The 17,935-nt window shown below is 46.8% G+C and overlaps 1 protein-coding gene across 2 annotated transcripts in view; it reads left to right on the top strand.

The window, feature by feature from the left end:
• Positions 1-1,430: 1,430 nt before the first annotated feature.
• Positions 1,431-17,935, top strand: part of ATP2A1 (ATPase sarcoplasmic/endoplasmic reticulum Ca2+ transporting 1) — a 33,741-nt gene continuing 17,236 nt past the window's right edge. For both annotated transcript variants that reach the window (XM_075566470.1, XM_075566471.1), the window contains exons 1-3: positions 1,431-1,815; positions 6,349-6,366; positions 11,697-11,779. In XM_075566470.1, coding sequence (XP_075422585.1) covers positions 1,698-1,815; positions 6,349-6,366; positions 11,697-11,779 — 219 coding nt within the window. In that variant the 5' untranslated portion in view covers positions 1,431-1,697. The remainder of the gene's footprint in view (positions 1,816-6,348; positions 6,367-11,696; positions 11,780-17,935) is intronic.

Here is a 17,935-nt window from a genome sequence, read left to right as displayed (position 1 = left end):
GTCCGGGCTCATAACATTATGTTATTAAAATCAGTAACAGCGTTATATTCCCTGAGGTTAACGCCAATTCACAAAGCTAAATACATGCAAAAACAACGGCCGTTCTTGACCTCATTAGCATTGGCTTAACGCCATGGGAAGTTAGCGCTGCCTTGCGTTAGCTTCAAATAACATGGCGTTCAGCGCATCTTACCCAAAGGCGGCGTTACTTCCGTGCAGGCCCGGAATACGCGTTAAATTAAAGTAAGAAAGGAGAAGACAGGAGTGGAAAATAACCCGGTAAATAACAATACGGTAATTAAATCAGACTTAACTGTGGTCTTACAATTAGCCAGACCCTGTAAAAGAGCTATTTCAGGGCCTGGATGTGAGTACCACCAAGTTTAGCTCTGACATAACTAACAGACACAACCTGCGGTAACTGTAACGGAGCTCTGGGGATAGGTGTTGATGCAGGGAACATCTCTGTTGCTTATCATTAGAAGTAATGTCCATTATGCGAACGCAAGGGCTCGTCGCGCCTGATAACAGCACTTAACGCATCGTTACTGAGCCTTGAATATAGCCGTTATTGATCCAACGAGTCGTTAACTTATGTTAACGCCTCGTGAAGTCAACCAACAGATCTGGGTCCAAGTGTTTGAGCAGGAAGGGGAGGTGGAGGTGTGCAAGGAGTGCTAACGTGTGCATGTTAGAGAGGGAACGGGAGCGTGCGTGCAAGGTACAAAATAAAAACACGAGTGTGTAAGACAAAGGTGGATGTGTAAGGAAATAAGACCGAGGGCGAGAAAAAGGACGCGTGCAAGAAATAATAATCGTGGGAGGCAAAAGGAGCAAGTGGGAAGAACGTGCGCGTGCGCAATACGTAAATATTGGGAAGGCGAGGAGCTGAACAACAACTGAAGGTATTGGGAAGAGTGATTGTGTAAGAAGCTAATCGAGAGATCGGTTCTGTGCAAGAGGAAGGACAATTATGTAACGGACAAGCCGTCAATGTGCAACAGAGAAGCCCCTATCCCAATATATATATATATATATATATATATATATATATATATATATATATATATATATATATATAACAATTATGGACAAGTGACAGATATAACTTGAATCAGTTTAGAGGAGGGGGTAGAGAGCAGACAGCCAGAGGGGGATCTGAGAGAGGGACGCCACAGGGTCTTCTTACAAACTTGTCCTGAACTTTGAGCGACGGCTCAGTGTGTGTGTGTGTGTGTGTGTGTGTGTGTGTGTGTGTGACACGCCTACAAAGCTCATATCAAAGTCAGCAAAAAACAAAGAGGGTCCCCTTTCTCTAAAGGAGAGGGGAGGGTGTTAATGCATGAGCTGACATCACCTCTCCCACCGGCCAATCATGCGACAGGGATGGGGCGTGAGGGTCCCAGTTCCCTTATAAGCACCTCCCCAGCAACAGTTCTCTCTGACAGCTTCTGTGAGGGGTCCGGGGGTTTGAGGTGTTCCTGTCTCCTGCTGAGGACGGAAAGCGGGATATGAACTGTTGAGACAAGGAACTGCTTATAAGGGTGAATCCGCAGCAAAACTCAGCTGCAGAAAGGGGGGGACCTACCCATCGCAGGCTCTATTGACCAAGAGAAGTGGGGGGACGACGACGAAGAAGAGCTTTCTTAATTTTTACGGACAAGGCAAGCCCTTTTCGGGGGGGCTGAGAAGCAAGGATGGAGAACGCTCACATGAAAAGCACAGAGGAATGCCTGGCCTATTTTGGGGTCAACGAAGATACGGGTCTCACTCCTGAAGAAGTCAAGAGGAACTTCGAAAAGTATGGACCCAATGGTGAGTTGTAATGACACTTTATGTCCATGGAGACCCTATCAAACTACTCCGCTAAACCCCCTTGCAGCCAGCGGCAGGTAATGAAAATGGTTTGTCTTCAATAGCACTGCATCACACATAGACATTTTCTCCCTAGAGGTGACGGCTCCAACGTACTGGTCGGAGATGGTACTGGGGTTCAAACTGGGATCGCCCATTTGAAAGGCAATGAGGTTACAACTAGACCACTCTTTCTGACCCCGCCTTACTATGCTCACCTAGAGGGAACCAGAACAACAGAAAAACCACCGTACTGGGCAGTCAATGAACAAATAACAGTGTAGAACCGCCAAATCGACATAAAATCCTCCTGCTATTTTTTCTCACACTTATAAGAACCACACAATGAACTTTGTAACCGGGGAGGGGGGAGGGGGGAGAGGAGAGGGGTAGGAGTAGTGATGTTGAAATGTATGAGTGAAAGTATTGAGTTCTTTAATCATATTTAACCGGTTCTCTGCCAGAGAGGTCTGCAGTGGAGCATAAAGCAATGTGTTACCTCTTGGACAGTGAAGGGGTGAACAATTTAGCGGGGAAAGAGCCAAGAAGAAAGTTGGTTGCAAAATTGGGTGAAATAAAAGTTTCATTTTCAGCTCGTTTTGGGCCCAAGTAACTGTTACTTGACCATAATTTATAAGCGATGTGTAACTGCCCGATTGAAACATTGAGAGGGTGGGAAGAGTTTTCAGGGGTTCTCTCTTCCCAAACTGGGTAGGGAGGAGAGAAAAGTAACAGCAAATGCATAGCTACAGCAAAGAGGGAGCGTGAAAGAGAGAGGAAAATGTGGAGGGGTGGATGTGGGAGGTAAGGATAGAGCAAGAATAGGAGAGAGACATGACTTGGAGAGAGAGGGAGAGAGAGGGAGGGAGAGAGGGAGAGAGAGAGAGAGAGAGAGAGAGAGAGAGAGAGAGAGAGAGAGAGAGAGAGAGAGAGAGAGAGAGAGAGAGAGAGAGAGAGAGAGAGAGAGAGAGAGAGAGAGGCAAAGATAAAAATGAGAGATACAGTAGAGAGAAGACTTGGAAGAGAGTGAGAGAAAGAGAAGCAAAAATACAAAACGTGCAAGGGAGAGAGATAGAGAGAGAAGACTTGAAACAGGGGAGCCAAAGATAGAGAGAGGTATGTGCATGTCTGAAATAGTTAAAGAGAGAGTGAGAGATACATGCCATCAGAGAGAGATTCAAGGCAGAGAAATAAAGAGTGAGAGGGAGTGATAGAGATGGAGAGAGTAGAGAAAGAGAGAGAAGACTTAAGGGGCATGCAAAACTTGGATCCTTGAGTAGTTAGTTAGATCTGAAGATTTAGCAGGATTTACAAGTATTGTGCCCTGCAGTGCCACATTGAGACCCATATCTGAAAGGCAGGGAGTCTGCTCTGTGCGTCTTGTCACCTTGCTGTGAGTGATTGATAAGGACAGGCCAGAGTACTGAGTCCTGAGACTTAGATCATTGCAGGCACTCTTCTTACAGCACCAAGCTTATGTTATTTGATTGTATATTACTTACTAGGCATTGTGCCAGGCTCCAGTTTTCTAAGTATGTGAATCACACTTTGTGTATTACAGTGTTTTTGGCATTGTGCGTTTGTGTATATAGCACTCACAGTAAAGAAAAAGAAAAACACAGCACAAGTATATGGTATTTGCACAGCTTTGGGAGAGTTCATAGGGCAGTATAACTATATATTTAATGCAGGCTGCACTGCATAAACAGGCTAGTACAGGGGATCTCCCCGTAAGATTAAATAGGGGGTCCTGACACATTTTTGGTATTACCAGGTTGCTATCATTGTCTTTTACTGTTCCCTAGGGACAGGGAGGGACTGTGTCTAAATGTCACATTCCTGCAGGAGAAGCCACCAACCCATGTACCGGGAGAGCAGCCTGCAGTGAATTACTGTGTGATATATATACACATACATATATGTATATATACATACATATACATATCTATAGAGAGAGAGAGAGAGAGAGAGAGAGAGAGAGAGAGAGAGAGAGAGAGAGAGAGAGAGAGAGAGAGAGAGAGAGAGAGAGAGAGAGAGAGAGAGAGAGAGAGAGAGAGAGAGAGAGAGAGATGCCTTGCCCAATATACATATATGCATATGTAAGAGATACTATACATATACATTTATGTCACCGAGACTCCACACATGGCAGTCATATGGTCCTTTCACATCTCACCATTGGTGGTGTAAGCAGCGTATGACATCACCCTCCTTATACAGCCAGTAAGAACATCTGAGTACTGCCCTTCACCAGAGTCACTGAGTATAAACCGCTGACCCTGGCACTGCCCCTCTGCTGCTGTCTTCCAAGTATTAATCTCAATGCCAAGCAGTGTTCTCCACGATTCGTATTACACACACACATAAATAAAGTATACATTCACGCTGTACATACATGTATTCAATTACAGTATACATAGAAGACAGATATACTGTAGATAGATAGGTATACGTTTAGATAGTCATACATTGATGTAGATATATAAATCTCAGAGCATTCATGAGGTTAAATGTTAATTGCTGGTTTCATTTTATATCCATTAAAAAAAATAACATTACATTGTACAAATAAATATGTCAGCCCCCAAAGATTGAGAAGAGTGAGATTTGGGGTTTCTGGAACAAATGAAGAAATTTGAGCGTTTTTTTTTTTCATTAGTGAAACTCTAGTGAAATCTGTCAGGCGCTAGCGCTAAAAAATCAGCGAGACTGATTCCAAAGCAGTAACTGCGAGTCCGCGCCCGTGAGAGGGGACACGTCCGAGCCCGTGAGAGGGGACACGTCCGAGCCCGTGAGAGGGGACACGTCCGAGCCCGTGAGAGGGGACACGTCCGATACTGGGACACTGAATGTCACTTGTTCCCCTCTCACTTGTGAGAATGGCGGGCGACACTTTGCTGCGCGTATCATACAACTGGGCTTCTTAACTGCTGTCGCCGGTACCGTTAGCCGAGTCTGCAGCGCATCTGCCAGTGAAGTGGTTAAAGGGCGAGTGAAGGATTCCGTAACCCAAATATGTCCCTGCTGGCCAAGCGAGGGGTGGAGATCTGCAGATTTATCACTAGGAGCACTGTGTTTGATCAGCACGGAGATTGTGCATAGTAACTGCATGACACACTGTAGGCTGACAGTACAGGGGGGATTTAGAAGGCTTCTGCCTAACTTAAACTCACCCCCTCACACACAGACCTCACCGGGGTCATTCTATTACACATTGGCACCGTACACTGATTTAGGACCAGGGTCTGAGCAGACGTACAGTATCACAGTACTGTATATACAGTATATATGTATGTATGTATGTATGTATGTATGTATGTATACCTTTATTTATATAGTGCCATCCGGGCACATGTTGTGGCACTTTGCAATACACGTGACATAATATTATTACACACAATTGGAATAAGCGCTTCAGACATAAAACAACAGGAAAAGGAGCCCCTGCCCCGAAGAGCTTACAATCTAAGCCCTAATCACTTTCATATTAAACGTTAGGAGCATTTTCTTACACTTGAGCGGCCGCTGCAGGATTAAGATGGATGGATCACCCTTTATAACCACAGCAGGAGAGTTAAACCAATGACCTTGCGTTCATCTTTCCAATGGTAAACCATGGGACAATAGAATACGTGAACCTGGCATTTGCACCATCCCTGGCTGCAGCATTACAGTGTTACAGGCTCAAGGGTTATTGTTTGTTTCTTTTCTGAGTGGGCTCAAACTTGCCATTTCCAGATCAGGGACCTTTGTTTAGCCTCCTCTAACCGACCCTCATACACTTCCATTACCCAGAGTGGCCATTGCAAGGCAGACCAGGTCCCCCTGGCACTGCAGGTGTTAACTCTGCAGGGGATAACAGTGCATTGTTTCCCAGGAGACCTTTGGAAGAATGCAATATTTTGGGGTGATTTTGCAGCCCTTGCTTGGTGGTACCAGCTTTTCAAAAAGACAGAGGATATACAGATCTTTCAATAGGGTGACCCCATTTTCCATCCAGAGCCAAGTCCTGGTGGCCGCGTGCGGATCACTTGCTGTCCGTGTCTTGGGCAATAGGATTACATTTGACTGAAAGTTCTTTGGGGAAACAGCAGTGCTATTGATTAATAATAATACTGAAAACTGCCTGAACCTGACTGTCCCTGATCATCTGCAATCAGGAGTTCACCCCACATTAGATATAAACCCAGGACTGTCTGAGCCTGTCCGAGATACTCTGTTGTCACACAGCGCTATCGCTCACTGGCCTCTCACAGGTTTACACGCATCCGAAGGGACCCCAAATACATTGCAGAATTCAGAGTTTCTGTAACATGCAGCCCACTTTATATACAGCATCTTAATAATGAAAATCTATCACATCTAAGGCATGTGCTTTAAAGAGTGATAACTGAATTTCATTGCTCCTGTTGATAATTTAATTGAATTTTATTCTCTCTCTTCCCCCCCTCTCCCCTCTCCTCCCGTCTCTCCCTCGCCTCTTCTGTGGATCAGAGCTCCCAGCTGAGGAAGGTAAGTTACAAACTCAATCAAAACAGTATTACAATCTTAGCAGATATTCAACCTTGGAAGTGAACTGGGGGATACAGCATATGTCAACTCTCTGGGGTGGATGAGGAATGGGTTGGGTGAGTGAGTAGAATAGTGATTATATATGTAGGTGAATCTCAGGGATGGATGAGGAATGGGTTGGGTGCATCAGTAGAATAGGGGTTACATATGTAGGTGACTCCCAGGAATGGATGAGGAATGGGTTGGGTGCGTGAGTAGAATAGGGGTTACATATGTAGGTGACTCTCAGGGATGGATGAGGAATGGGTTGGGTGCGTGAGTAGAATAGGGGTTACATATGTAGGTGAATCTCAGGGATGGATGAGGAATGGGTTGGGTGCATCAGTAGAATAGGGGTTACATATGTAGGTGACTCTCTGGGGTGGATGAGGAATGGGTTGGGTGAGTGAGTAGAATAGTGATTATATATGTAGGTGACTCTCAGGGATGGATGAGGAATGGGTTGGGTGCATCAGTAGAATAGGGGTTACATATGTAGGTGACTCTCAGGGATAGATGAGGAATGGGTTGGGTGCGTGAGTAGAATAGTGATTATATATGTAGGTGACTCTCAGGGATGGATGAGGAATGGGTTGGGTGAGTGAGTAGAATAGTGATTATATATGTAGGTGACTCTCAGGGATGGATGAGGAATGGGTTGGGTGAGTGAGTAGAATAGGGGTTACATATGTAGGTGACTCTCAGGGATAGATGAGGAATGTGTTGGGTGCGTGAGTAGAATAGTGATTATATATGTAGGTGAATCTCAGGGATGGATGAGGAATGAGTTGGGTGCATCAGTAGAATAGGGGTTACATATGTAGGTGACTCTCGGGATGGATGAGGAATGGGTTGGGTGCGTGAGTAGAATAGGGGTTACATATGTAGGTGACTCCCAGGAATGGATGAGGAATGGGTTGGGTGCGTGAGTAGAATAGGGGTTACATATGTAGGTGACTCTCAGGGATGGATGAGGAATGGGTTGGGTGCGTGAGTAGAATAGGGGTTACATATGTAGGTGACTCTCGGGGATGGATGAGGAATGGGTTGGGTGCATGAGTAGAATAGGGGTTACATATGTAGGTGACTCCCAGGAATGGATGAGGAATGGGTTGGGTGCGTGAGTAGAATAGGGGTTACATATGTAGGTGACTCTCGGGGATGGATGAGGAATGGGTTGGGTGCATGAGTAGAATAGGGGTTACATATGTAGGTGACTCCCAGGAATGGATGAGGAATGGGTTGGGTGCGTGAGTAGAATAGGGGTTACATATGTAGGTGAATCTCAGGGATGGATGAGGAATGGGTTGGATGCGTGAGTAGAATAGGGGTTACATATGTAGGTGACTCTCAGGGATGGATGAGGAATGGGTTGGGTGCGTGAGTAGAATAGGGGTTACATATGTAGGTGAATCTCAGGGATAGATGAGGAATGGGTTGGGTGCGTGAGTAGAATAGGGGTTACATATGTAGGTGACTCTCAGGGATGGATGAGGAATGGGTTGGGTGCATGAGTAGAATAGGGGTTACATCTGTAGGTGACTCTCAGGGATGGATGTGGAATGGGTTGGATGCATGAGTAGAATAGTGATTATATATGTAGGTGACTCTCAGGGATGGATGAGGAATGTGTTGGATGCATGAGTAGAATAGGGGTTACATATGTAGGTGACTCCCAGGAATGGATGAGGAATGGTTTGGGTGCGTGAGTAGAATAGGGGTTACATATGTAGGTGACTCTCGGGGATGGATGAGGAATGGGTTGGGTGCATGAGTAGAATAGGGGTTACATATGTAGGTGACTCCCAGGAATGGATGAGGAATGGGTTGGGTGCGTGAGTAGAATAGGGGTTACATATGTAGGTGACTCTCAGGGATGGATGAGGAATGGGTTGGGTGCGTGAGTAGAATAGGGGTTACATATGTAGGTGACTCTCGGGGATGGATGAGGAATGGGTTGGGTGCATGAGTAGAATAGGGGTTACATATGTAGGTGACTCCCAGGAATGGATGAGGAATGGGTTGGGTGCGTGAGTAGAATAGGGGTTACATATGTAGGTGACTCTCAGGAATGGATGAGGAATGGGCTGGGTGCATGAGTAGAATAGGGGTTACATATGTAGGTGACTCTCAGGGATGGATGAGGAATGGGCTGGGTGCGTGAGTAGAATAGGGGTTACATATGTAGGTGACTCCCAGGGATGGATGAGGAATGGGTTGGGTGCGTGAGTAGAATAGGGGTTACATCTGTAGGTGACTCTCAGGGATGGATGTGGAATGGGTTGGATGCATGAGTAGAATAGTGATTATATATATAGGTGACTCTCAGGGATGGATGAGGAATGGGTTGGGTGCGTGAGTAGAATAGGGGTTACATATGTAGGTGACTCTCGGGGATGGATGAGGAATGGGTTGGGTGCGTGAGTAGAATAGTGATTATATATGTAGGTGGCTCTCAGGGATGGATGAGGAATGGGTTGGGTGCGTGAGTAGAATAGGGGTTACATATGTAGGTGAATCTCAGGGATGGATGAGGAATGGGTTGGGTGCGTGAGTAGAATAGGGGTTACATATGTAGGTGACTCTCAGGAATGGATGAGGAATGGGTTGGGTGCATGAGTAGAATAGGGGTTACATATGTAGGTGACTCTCAGGGATGGATGAGGAATGGGTTGGGTGCGTGAGTAGAATGGGGTTACATATGTAGGTGAATCTCAGGGATGGATGAGGAATGTGTTGGGTGCATGAGTAGAATAGTGATTATATATGTAGGTGACTCTCAGGGATGGATGAGGAATGGGTTGGATGCATGAATAGAATGGGGTTACATATGTAGGTGACTCTTGGGGATGGATGAGGAATGGGTTGGGTGCATGAGTAGAATAGTGATTATATATGTAGGTGGCTCTCAGGGATGGATGAGGAATGGGTTGGGTGCGTGAGTAGAATAGGGGTTACATATGTAGGTGGCTCTCAGGGATGGATGAGGAATGGGTTGGATGCGTGAGTAGAATAGTGATTATATATGTAGGTGACTCTCAGGGATAGATGAGGAATGGGTTGGGTGCGTGAGTAGAATAGGGGTTACATATGTAGGTGAATCTCAGGGATAGATGAGGAATGGGTTGGATGCGTGAGTAGAATAGTGATTATATATGTAGGTGACTCCCAGGAATGGATGAGGAATGGGTTGGGTGCGTGAGTAGAATAGGGGTTACATATGTAGGTGACTCTCAGGGATGAATGAGGAATGGGTTGGATGCATGAGTAGAATAGGGGTTACATATGTAGGTGACTCTCAGGGATGGATGAGGAATGGGTTGGATGCATGAGTAGAATAGGGGTTACATATGTAGGTGACTCCCAGGAATGGATGAGGAATGGGTTGGGTGCGTGAGTAGAATAGGGGTTACATATGTAGGTGACTCTCAGGGATGGATGTGGAATGTGTTGGATGCATGAGTAGAATAGTGATTATATATGTAGGTGACTCTCAGGGATGGATGAGGAATGGGTTGGGTGCGTGAGTAGAATAGTGATTATATATGTAGGTGACTCTCAGGGATGGATGAGGAATGTGTTGGGTGTGTGAGTAGAATAGGGGTTACATATGTAGGTGACTCTCAGGGATGGATGAGGAATGGGCTGGGTGCGTGAGTAGAATAGGGGTTACATATGTAGGTGAATCTCAGGGATGGATGAGGAATGGGTTGGGTGCATGGGTAGAATAGGGGTTACATATGTAGGTGACTCCCAGGAATGGATGAGGAATGGGTTGGGTGCGTGAGTAGAATAGGGGTTACATATGTAGGTGAATCTCGGGGATGGATGAGGAATGGGTTGGGTGCATGAGTAGAATAGGGGTTACATATGTAGGTGACTCTCAGGGATAGATGAGGAATGTGTTGGGTGCGTGAGTAGAATAGGGGTTACATATGTAGGTGACTCTCAGGGATGGATGAGGAATGGGTTGGGTGCGTGAGTAGAATAGGGGTTACATATGTAGGTGACTTTCAGGGATGGATGAGGAATGGGCTGGGTGCGTGAGTAGAATAGGGGTTACATATGTAGGTGACTCTCAGGGATGGATGAGGAATGGGTTCGGTGCGTGAGTAGAATAGTGATGATATATGTAGGTGACTCTCAGGGATGGATGAGGAATGGATGAGGAATGGGTTGGGTGCGTGAGTAGAATAGGGGTTACATATGTAGGTGACTCTCGGGGATGGATGAGGAATGGGTTGGATGCATGAGTAGAATAGTGATTATATATGTAGGTGACTCTCAGGGATGGATGAGGAATGGCTTGGGTGCGTGAGTAGAATAGGGGTTACATATGTAGGTGACTCTCGGGGATGGATGAGGAATGGGTTGGATGCATGAGTAGAATAGGGGTTACATATGTAGGTGACTCTCAGGGATGGATGAGGAATGGGTTGGATGCATGAGTAGAATAGGGGTTACATATGTAGGTGACTCTCAGGGATGGATGAGGAATGGGTTGGGTGCATGAGTAGAATAGGGGTTACATATGTAGGTGACTCTCAGGGATAGATGAGGAATGGGTTGGGTGCGTGAGTAGAATGGGGTTACATATGTAGGTGACTCTCAGGGATGGATGAGGAATGGGTTGGGTGCATGAATAGAATGGGGTTACATATGTAGGTGAATCTCAGGGATGGATGAGGAATGGGTTGGGTGCGTGAGTAGAATAGGGGTTACATATGTAGGTGAATCTCAGGGATAGATGAGGAATGGGTTGGGTGCGTGAGTAGAATAGGGGTTACATATGCAGGTGACTCTCAGGGATGGATGAGGAATGGGTTGGATGCATGAATAGAATGGGGTTACATATGTAGGTGAATCTCAGGGATGGATGAGGAATGGGTTGGGTGCGTGAGTAGAATAGGGGTTACATATGTAGGTGAATCTCAGGGATAGATGAGGAATGGGTTGGGTGCGTGAGTAGAATAGGGGTTACATATGTAGGTGAATCTCAGGGATAGATGAGGAATGGGTTGGGTGCGTGAGTAGAATAGGGGTTACATATGTAGGTGAATCTCAGGGATAGATGAGGAATGGGTTGGGTGCGTGAGTAGAATAGGGGTGACATATGTAGGTGAATCTCAGAGATAGATGAGGAATGGGTTGGGTGCGTGAGTAGAATAGTGGCAATAAAAATCTGGAAGGGTATTATTATTATTACTATGTAAGGCCAGTAAGGAGGGGTGTGTGGGTGTTGGGGGTTGTCCCTGTATCTCTGAGTCCCTCATGTCTTCTCCTCACTTTAGGAAAGTCCCTGTGGGAGCTGGTTTCAGAACAGTTTGAGGATCTGCTAGTCCGAATTCTGCTGCTGGCTGCCTGCATATCATTCGTAAGTATATGTATTTAAACAGGATGCACACATTGCACATATATATTTATATTTATATTAATGGTGGATATATACCTGCAGTTTACATTAAGCGAACCGGAGTATCTATATAATAAGCATGCATAGTATAAAGAGATACTCTGTGTCTCTTTACACTGTAGCATGTCCAAATAGTGGCTTTTTTTATAACTCCGACTTTATTGAATTTTACATAGTTTCTTGAGTTTTAAACAGTGGCCTTTTAAACAGCAGCAGTAGTCACTGTGCATTTGCATCTCCAGATGTTGCCCCCAGCTCTATATAATTTAGGGAGCAGACCTGTTCCTCCTCCCTGCAGCGGCTCCTATCACGGGATATAAAACCATTGTACAAATGTGCACTTGTTAAGAGAGCCTGACTGACTGTGTGCAGACAGTGACACTGACATGCATGAGCTGACAGATACTGTCACAAACCAACAGGTGAACACTCAGGGACGAAAAGTCATTTCAAGGTGGAATACAGCAGAGCCCTTTCTTTGCTCAGTTCACATTTTAATGCATCTATTTATAGTTTACACCAGGGGGGGCTCAACTCCCGTCCTCACACCCCCTCCCCCCCCCCCACCCCCACCCTCCCTTCCTCAACAGGTCAGGGTTTCAGGATATCCCAGCTTCAGCACAGGTGGCGTAATCAGAGAATCAGCCGAAGACTGAGCCTCTGATTGAGCCACCTGTGCTGAAGCAGGGACTGATTGAGACGCCTGTGCTGAAGCTGGGATATCCTGGAAACCTGACCTGTTGGGAGGTGGGGGGGGGGGGTGGCTTGACTGGAGCCCCCCTGGTCTATTCTATACTATAACTCTTGCCTATCTTTGTAATGCTGTACGTTTTCATTTTAACATTCATTAGTAACAGTTCACCAAATTAATTGTAATGTATATATATATACAGATACACACAGTGCTACTAAATTAATGTATAGATAGTAAGAGTGTGTATATGTGTATATATATATATATATATACACACACATACATACATACACACATACATACACACACAGTGCTTGAAGTGAGAGAAATAAGAAAGTGGGATGTTTATCCCCAGTCCCAGGTTTAACCCTCCCCTCCCTGGCAGCCCAGCGGCCTGCTCACCCTGTGGATACATCGGGCTGGTTCGTCCATTGTTTGAAAGGGGGACAACTTTGAAAACGTTAAACAATTGTTCAATCTGGGATTGATCTCGGTCAGCGAGGTTTGTTTGCATTAATAACGTAGCGGAGGTTACTTTCATGTTTCATTTCATATTGGCGGCCCTGGGCACGCTAAGGCTCCGCTTATAGTGCAGGCTACGGCGACGCGGCCGCGTGACGTCAACCGTCGCCGTTGCAATAGCGATTCCTGCTTATGGTGCAGGAGACAGGAGCGGGTGACCGGGGGGCGTGGCATATATATATAGCAAATGGAAATATTACTGTGTGCTCATTTACATGTCTTAGGCAGGTCTGTAACCCTGCCTTTCACCATTATCGCCCAGCATACAGTGTTTCCACTGCAGCAAGGGATTCTGGGAAATTACATGCAAATGGGCCCCCAGTGCCCCCTTAACGTGTGATAATATATGCACAGAATTCTATGATAACCGAATTCTGCAGTAGAAGGCACAGGAATATACAAACACACACGCACTTTGTTCACTTGTGTCTCTTATCTTTACTACTTGTCACTGTGTCCCTCACACTGCTCTCTGTCAGCAGCCTGCTTTTCACACAGACAGATATACACAGAGACACGCAGACTGACACACGCACGCACGCACGCACATAAACACAGCCATACAGATACACTGTACACAAGTGAAAGAACACAGTGACACACTCAGCTCTCACATAAACACATCAATACAGATACACTGTACACAAGTTATAGCACACAGTGACACACTCAGCTCTCACATAAACACATCAATACAGATACACTGTACACAAGTTATAGCACACAGTGACACACTCAGCTCTCACATAAACACATCAATACAGATACACTGTACACAAGTTAAAGCACACAGTGACACACTCAGCTCTGACATAAACACAGCAATCCATATACTCTGTACACAAGTTAAAGCACACAGTGACACACTCAGCTCTCACATAAACACAGCAAAACAGATACTCTGTACACAAGTTATAGCACACAGTGACACACTCAGCTCTCACATACACACAGCAATACAGATACTCTGTACACAAGTTATAGCACACAGTGACACACTCAGCTCTCACATACACACAGCAATACAGATACTCTGTACACAAGTTATAGCACACAGTGACACACTCAGCTCTCACATAAACACAGCAATACAGATACTCTGTACACAAGTTATAGCACACAGTGACACACAGCTCTCACATACACACACGCTGGCAAACATATTAGTTAAGTGTGCAGAAGGTTCTGTGTCATTTTGAACACACATAGGCACATGCAAAAATATAGACGCACACACATCTTAGGCCTGTAATATAGTGAGCGCACGCGCTACTGTGCACGCACGCACACGGCAATGATAATTGCGTGCATGAGCCTGATGTTGCTATAGTTGAGACACACGCGTGCACAGCCGTGAGCGTTGGCGCAGCAGATCTGAGGAAAGACATGAAATTTGTATTTTCGCGCTGTTGGCGCACCACGTGACACTGTGAGCCAATCACAGTGAGGCCTACCCTTCTGATGTCATGGCCACACCCCCTAGCCAAGCACGTTACCGTTTGGACTATAGGCACAAAACCCGCGCAGCACGTGCACGCGCAATGCCGTGCGCGCCAGCGCTTACTATATATGTTAAGGGGGGCACCGTTAAGAAAACAGACAACAGTTGAAGGCCAACAGACCTAGACACAAACACACACACGTTTTCTGCTGCGCTTATAGTGCCGGCGACAGCGACGCGACGGTGACGTCACGCTGCGGTCGCTGGAAAAATCTAATTGACTTGACTTCCAGCGATCGCGACCAAGCTGTCGCTGCGTCGCTTCCACTATAAGCCCACGCGATGGCGGCAATACATTTGTTTTGCCGCGACGGTGCTATAAACGCAGACTTAGACATGATGCACATATCAGCTGCATATACCGGCTCCTACACGCACACGTGTGTAAGCTGACACGGGCACGCACATCTGATACCTGTCACGCACCCCCCCCCCCCCCCCTGCCGAGGCTTGTGACTCCTTCCCCGGGAGAAAGGGTTAAGCCTGGCGTTCACCCTGACCTTTTATTTTCCCAACCGGAGGCACATTCTGCAGGTTAAATTTGTCTTGAAGATAACTCGATCCCCGGCCAGTGGCCAGCTCAACTGTCAGACAGCTGCGGGGAGAGGAAGGGTCCCAGGGAGGGAGAGGGGGTGGAGGGAAGGCAGGGGAGGTCAAGAGAGTGACAGAGGGTGTTTCCTGATGGCTGTGAGTGACAGCCCCGGGTGGCGTGTGCTGTGACAGAACGACAGCTGCATGAAGCCTGAGAGGCACCCATTAAATACCTGTAAATCTACCCCAGTGTAACACAAGAGGCTGTTTATACGGGACGGGGGGGGGGGGTGCAGCGACAGAGCTGGGCTTATTATTATCTGCTGCTGCTGCTGCTTTGTATGGAGCCAACATATACCACAGCGCTGTACAATGCATGAGGGAGGACGACAACGTTGTTTAGCAAAAAAAAAAGTACATGGAAGTAACGACAAATGGACACAGCAGGAAGGGGGTCCCTGGCTCAAGGAGTAGTGCACAGCACACCAGCAATGCCCATCTAATGTATCCCAACCTACGAAGCTGATACCCCCTAGGGCAGTGTTTTTAAACAGGGGTTCGTCGGGCATCTCTAAAGGGTTGGGGTTCCTTACAATGCATCTGATCTCAGACGCGCTATTAGAGAGGGTTGGGGTTCCTTACAATGCATCTGATCTCAGACGCGCTATTAGAGAGGGTTGGGGTTCCTCACAATGCATCTGATCTCAGACGCGCTATTAGAGAGGGTTGGGGTTCCTCACAATGCATCTGATCTCAGACGCGCTATTAGAGAGGGTTGAGGTTCCTTACAATGTATCTGATCTCAGACGCGCTATTAGAGAGGGTTGGGGTTCCTTACAATGCATCTGATCTCAGACTCGCTATTAGAGAGGGTTGGGGTTCCTTACAATGCATCTGATCTCAGATGCCCTATTAGAGAGGGCCAGGTTTCTTCCATTATAGGGTTTCTTAAGAAAAAAAAGTTTAAAAAACACTGCCCTAGGAGGACAGGTAGAATGAAAAAGGGGACGGGCATAATGATATGGGGAGAAACAGAAAGTGCCAAAGAAAAAGGAAGGTATAAAGTGACCAAACGACAGAGAGGAGGTCAGAGAGAGGAGGTCAGAGAAGGGAGGTCAGAGAGAGGGAGGTCAGAGAGAGGGAGGTCAGAGAGAGGTCAGAGAGAGGAGGTCAGAGAGGAGGTCAGAGAGAGGGAGGTCAGAGAGAGGGAGGTCAGAGAGAGGGAGGTCAGAGAGAGGGAGGTCAGAGAGAGGGAGGTCAGAGAGAGAGGTCAGAGAGAGGAGGTCAGAGAGAGGGAGGTCAGAGAGAGGGAGGTCAGAGAGAGGGAGGTCAGAGAGAGGGAGGTCAGAGAGAGGAGGTCAGAGAGGGAGGTCAGAGAGAGGAGGTCAGAGAGAGGAGGTCAGAGAGGAGGTCAGAGAGAGGAGGTCAGAGAGAGTGAGAAGAAGGCGGTTTCCCAGTGTTACTAAGTGGAATCCTTATTTAGATTGGATGTTTTAGTCTGCGTCCATACAGACTTCGACCGCGCGGAGGCGTGCGCGTCCGTGACGTCACCCGCGTGAAGCGTGTGCGTTTTCTGGACATGGTAGACATGCCATGGGGGTTTGTGTCAAGGGGCGTGTCTGTGACGTCACAAAGCTGGTTCGCCCTCATTGGGCGAACCGCTCACGTGACCTTCCCGTTGCGCCGAGAAATCAGTTTCAACTGATTCATCACGCATCGCGTGCACACTCCTGCTGTCGCTCGTGCGTACGGTCTATGGCCGCGATCAATGCCTTAAGGCAATGTGATTGCGCCGTGCGCGGACGCCTCTGCTCAGTCTCCGGCAGCATGGACGCCGTCTTAGTATCTCAACCCCCCGGTCATCCTACTGAATGCACTCAGTACAGAGTGAGGGCTCCAGGCACAGAACAGAGCAATTACTGTACTTTTTTAGGGTCAGGTTTTAAAAGATGGGGAACCGAAAGGTATACAGAGTAGGTGCAATGAGCTGGCAAAGTTGGCTTGTGTGAGAGTCGTTGCAGGAATAGCAGAGAGTACTGCAACGTAAGAATGAGGCTCAGTGATAGTTTTGTGTAAGTGAGGACTGGTACTGTAAGAGCAGGTATTGGACTAGCATGGGAAGCTATGGTCAAAACTGAGAAGCAGTGACAAAGATGTGCCAGGGAGAAGTTAGTGCAGGAATAGCAGAGAGAGATGTTAGTGCAGGAATAGCAGAGGGAGATGTTAGTGCAGGAATAGCAGAGGGAGATGTTAGTGCAGGAATAGCAGAGAGATGTTAGTGCAGGAATAGCAGGGAGAGATGTTAGTGCAGGAATAGCAGAGTGAGATGTTAGTGCAGGAATAGCAGAGGGAGATGTTAGTGCAGAAATAGCAGAGAGATGTTAGTGCAGGAATAGCAGAGAGATGTTAGTGCAGGAATAGCAGAGAGATGTTAGTGCAGGAATAGCAGAGTGAGATGTTAGTGCAGGAATAGCAGAGAGATGTTAGTGCAGTAATAGCAGAGGGAGATGTTAGTGCAGTAATAACAGAGAGATGTTAGTGCAGGAATAGCAGAGTGAGATGTTAGTGCAGGAATAGCAGAGGTAAACGTTAGTGCAGGAATAGCAGAGGGAGATGTTAGTGCAGGAATAGCAGAGGGAGATGTTAGTGCAGGAATAGCAGAGGGAGATGTTAGTGCAGGAATAGCAGAGTGAGATGTTAGTGCAGGAATAGCAGAGCGAGATGTTAGTGCAGGAATAGCAGAGGTGATGTTAGTGCAGGAATAGCAGAGGAGGATGCTAGTGCAGGAATAGCAGAGTGAGATGTTAGTGCAGGAATAGCAGAGGGAGATGTTAGTGCAGGAATAGCAGAGAGAGGTTTGAGCTGTGCT

The sequence above is a fragment of the Ascaphus truei genome, chromosome 11, assembly GCF_040206685.1.
Source record: "Ascaphus truei isolate aAscTru1 chromosome 11, aAscTru1.hap1, whole genome shotgun sequence".
Lineage (NCBI taxonomy): Eukaryota > Metazoa > Chordata > Amphibia > Anura > Ascaphidae > Ascaphus > Ascaphus truei.
Note: the sequence above shows the minus strand (reverse complement) of the source record. Positions and strands in the feature narration are given on the sequence as shown.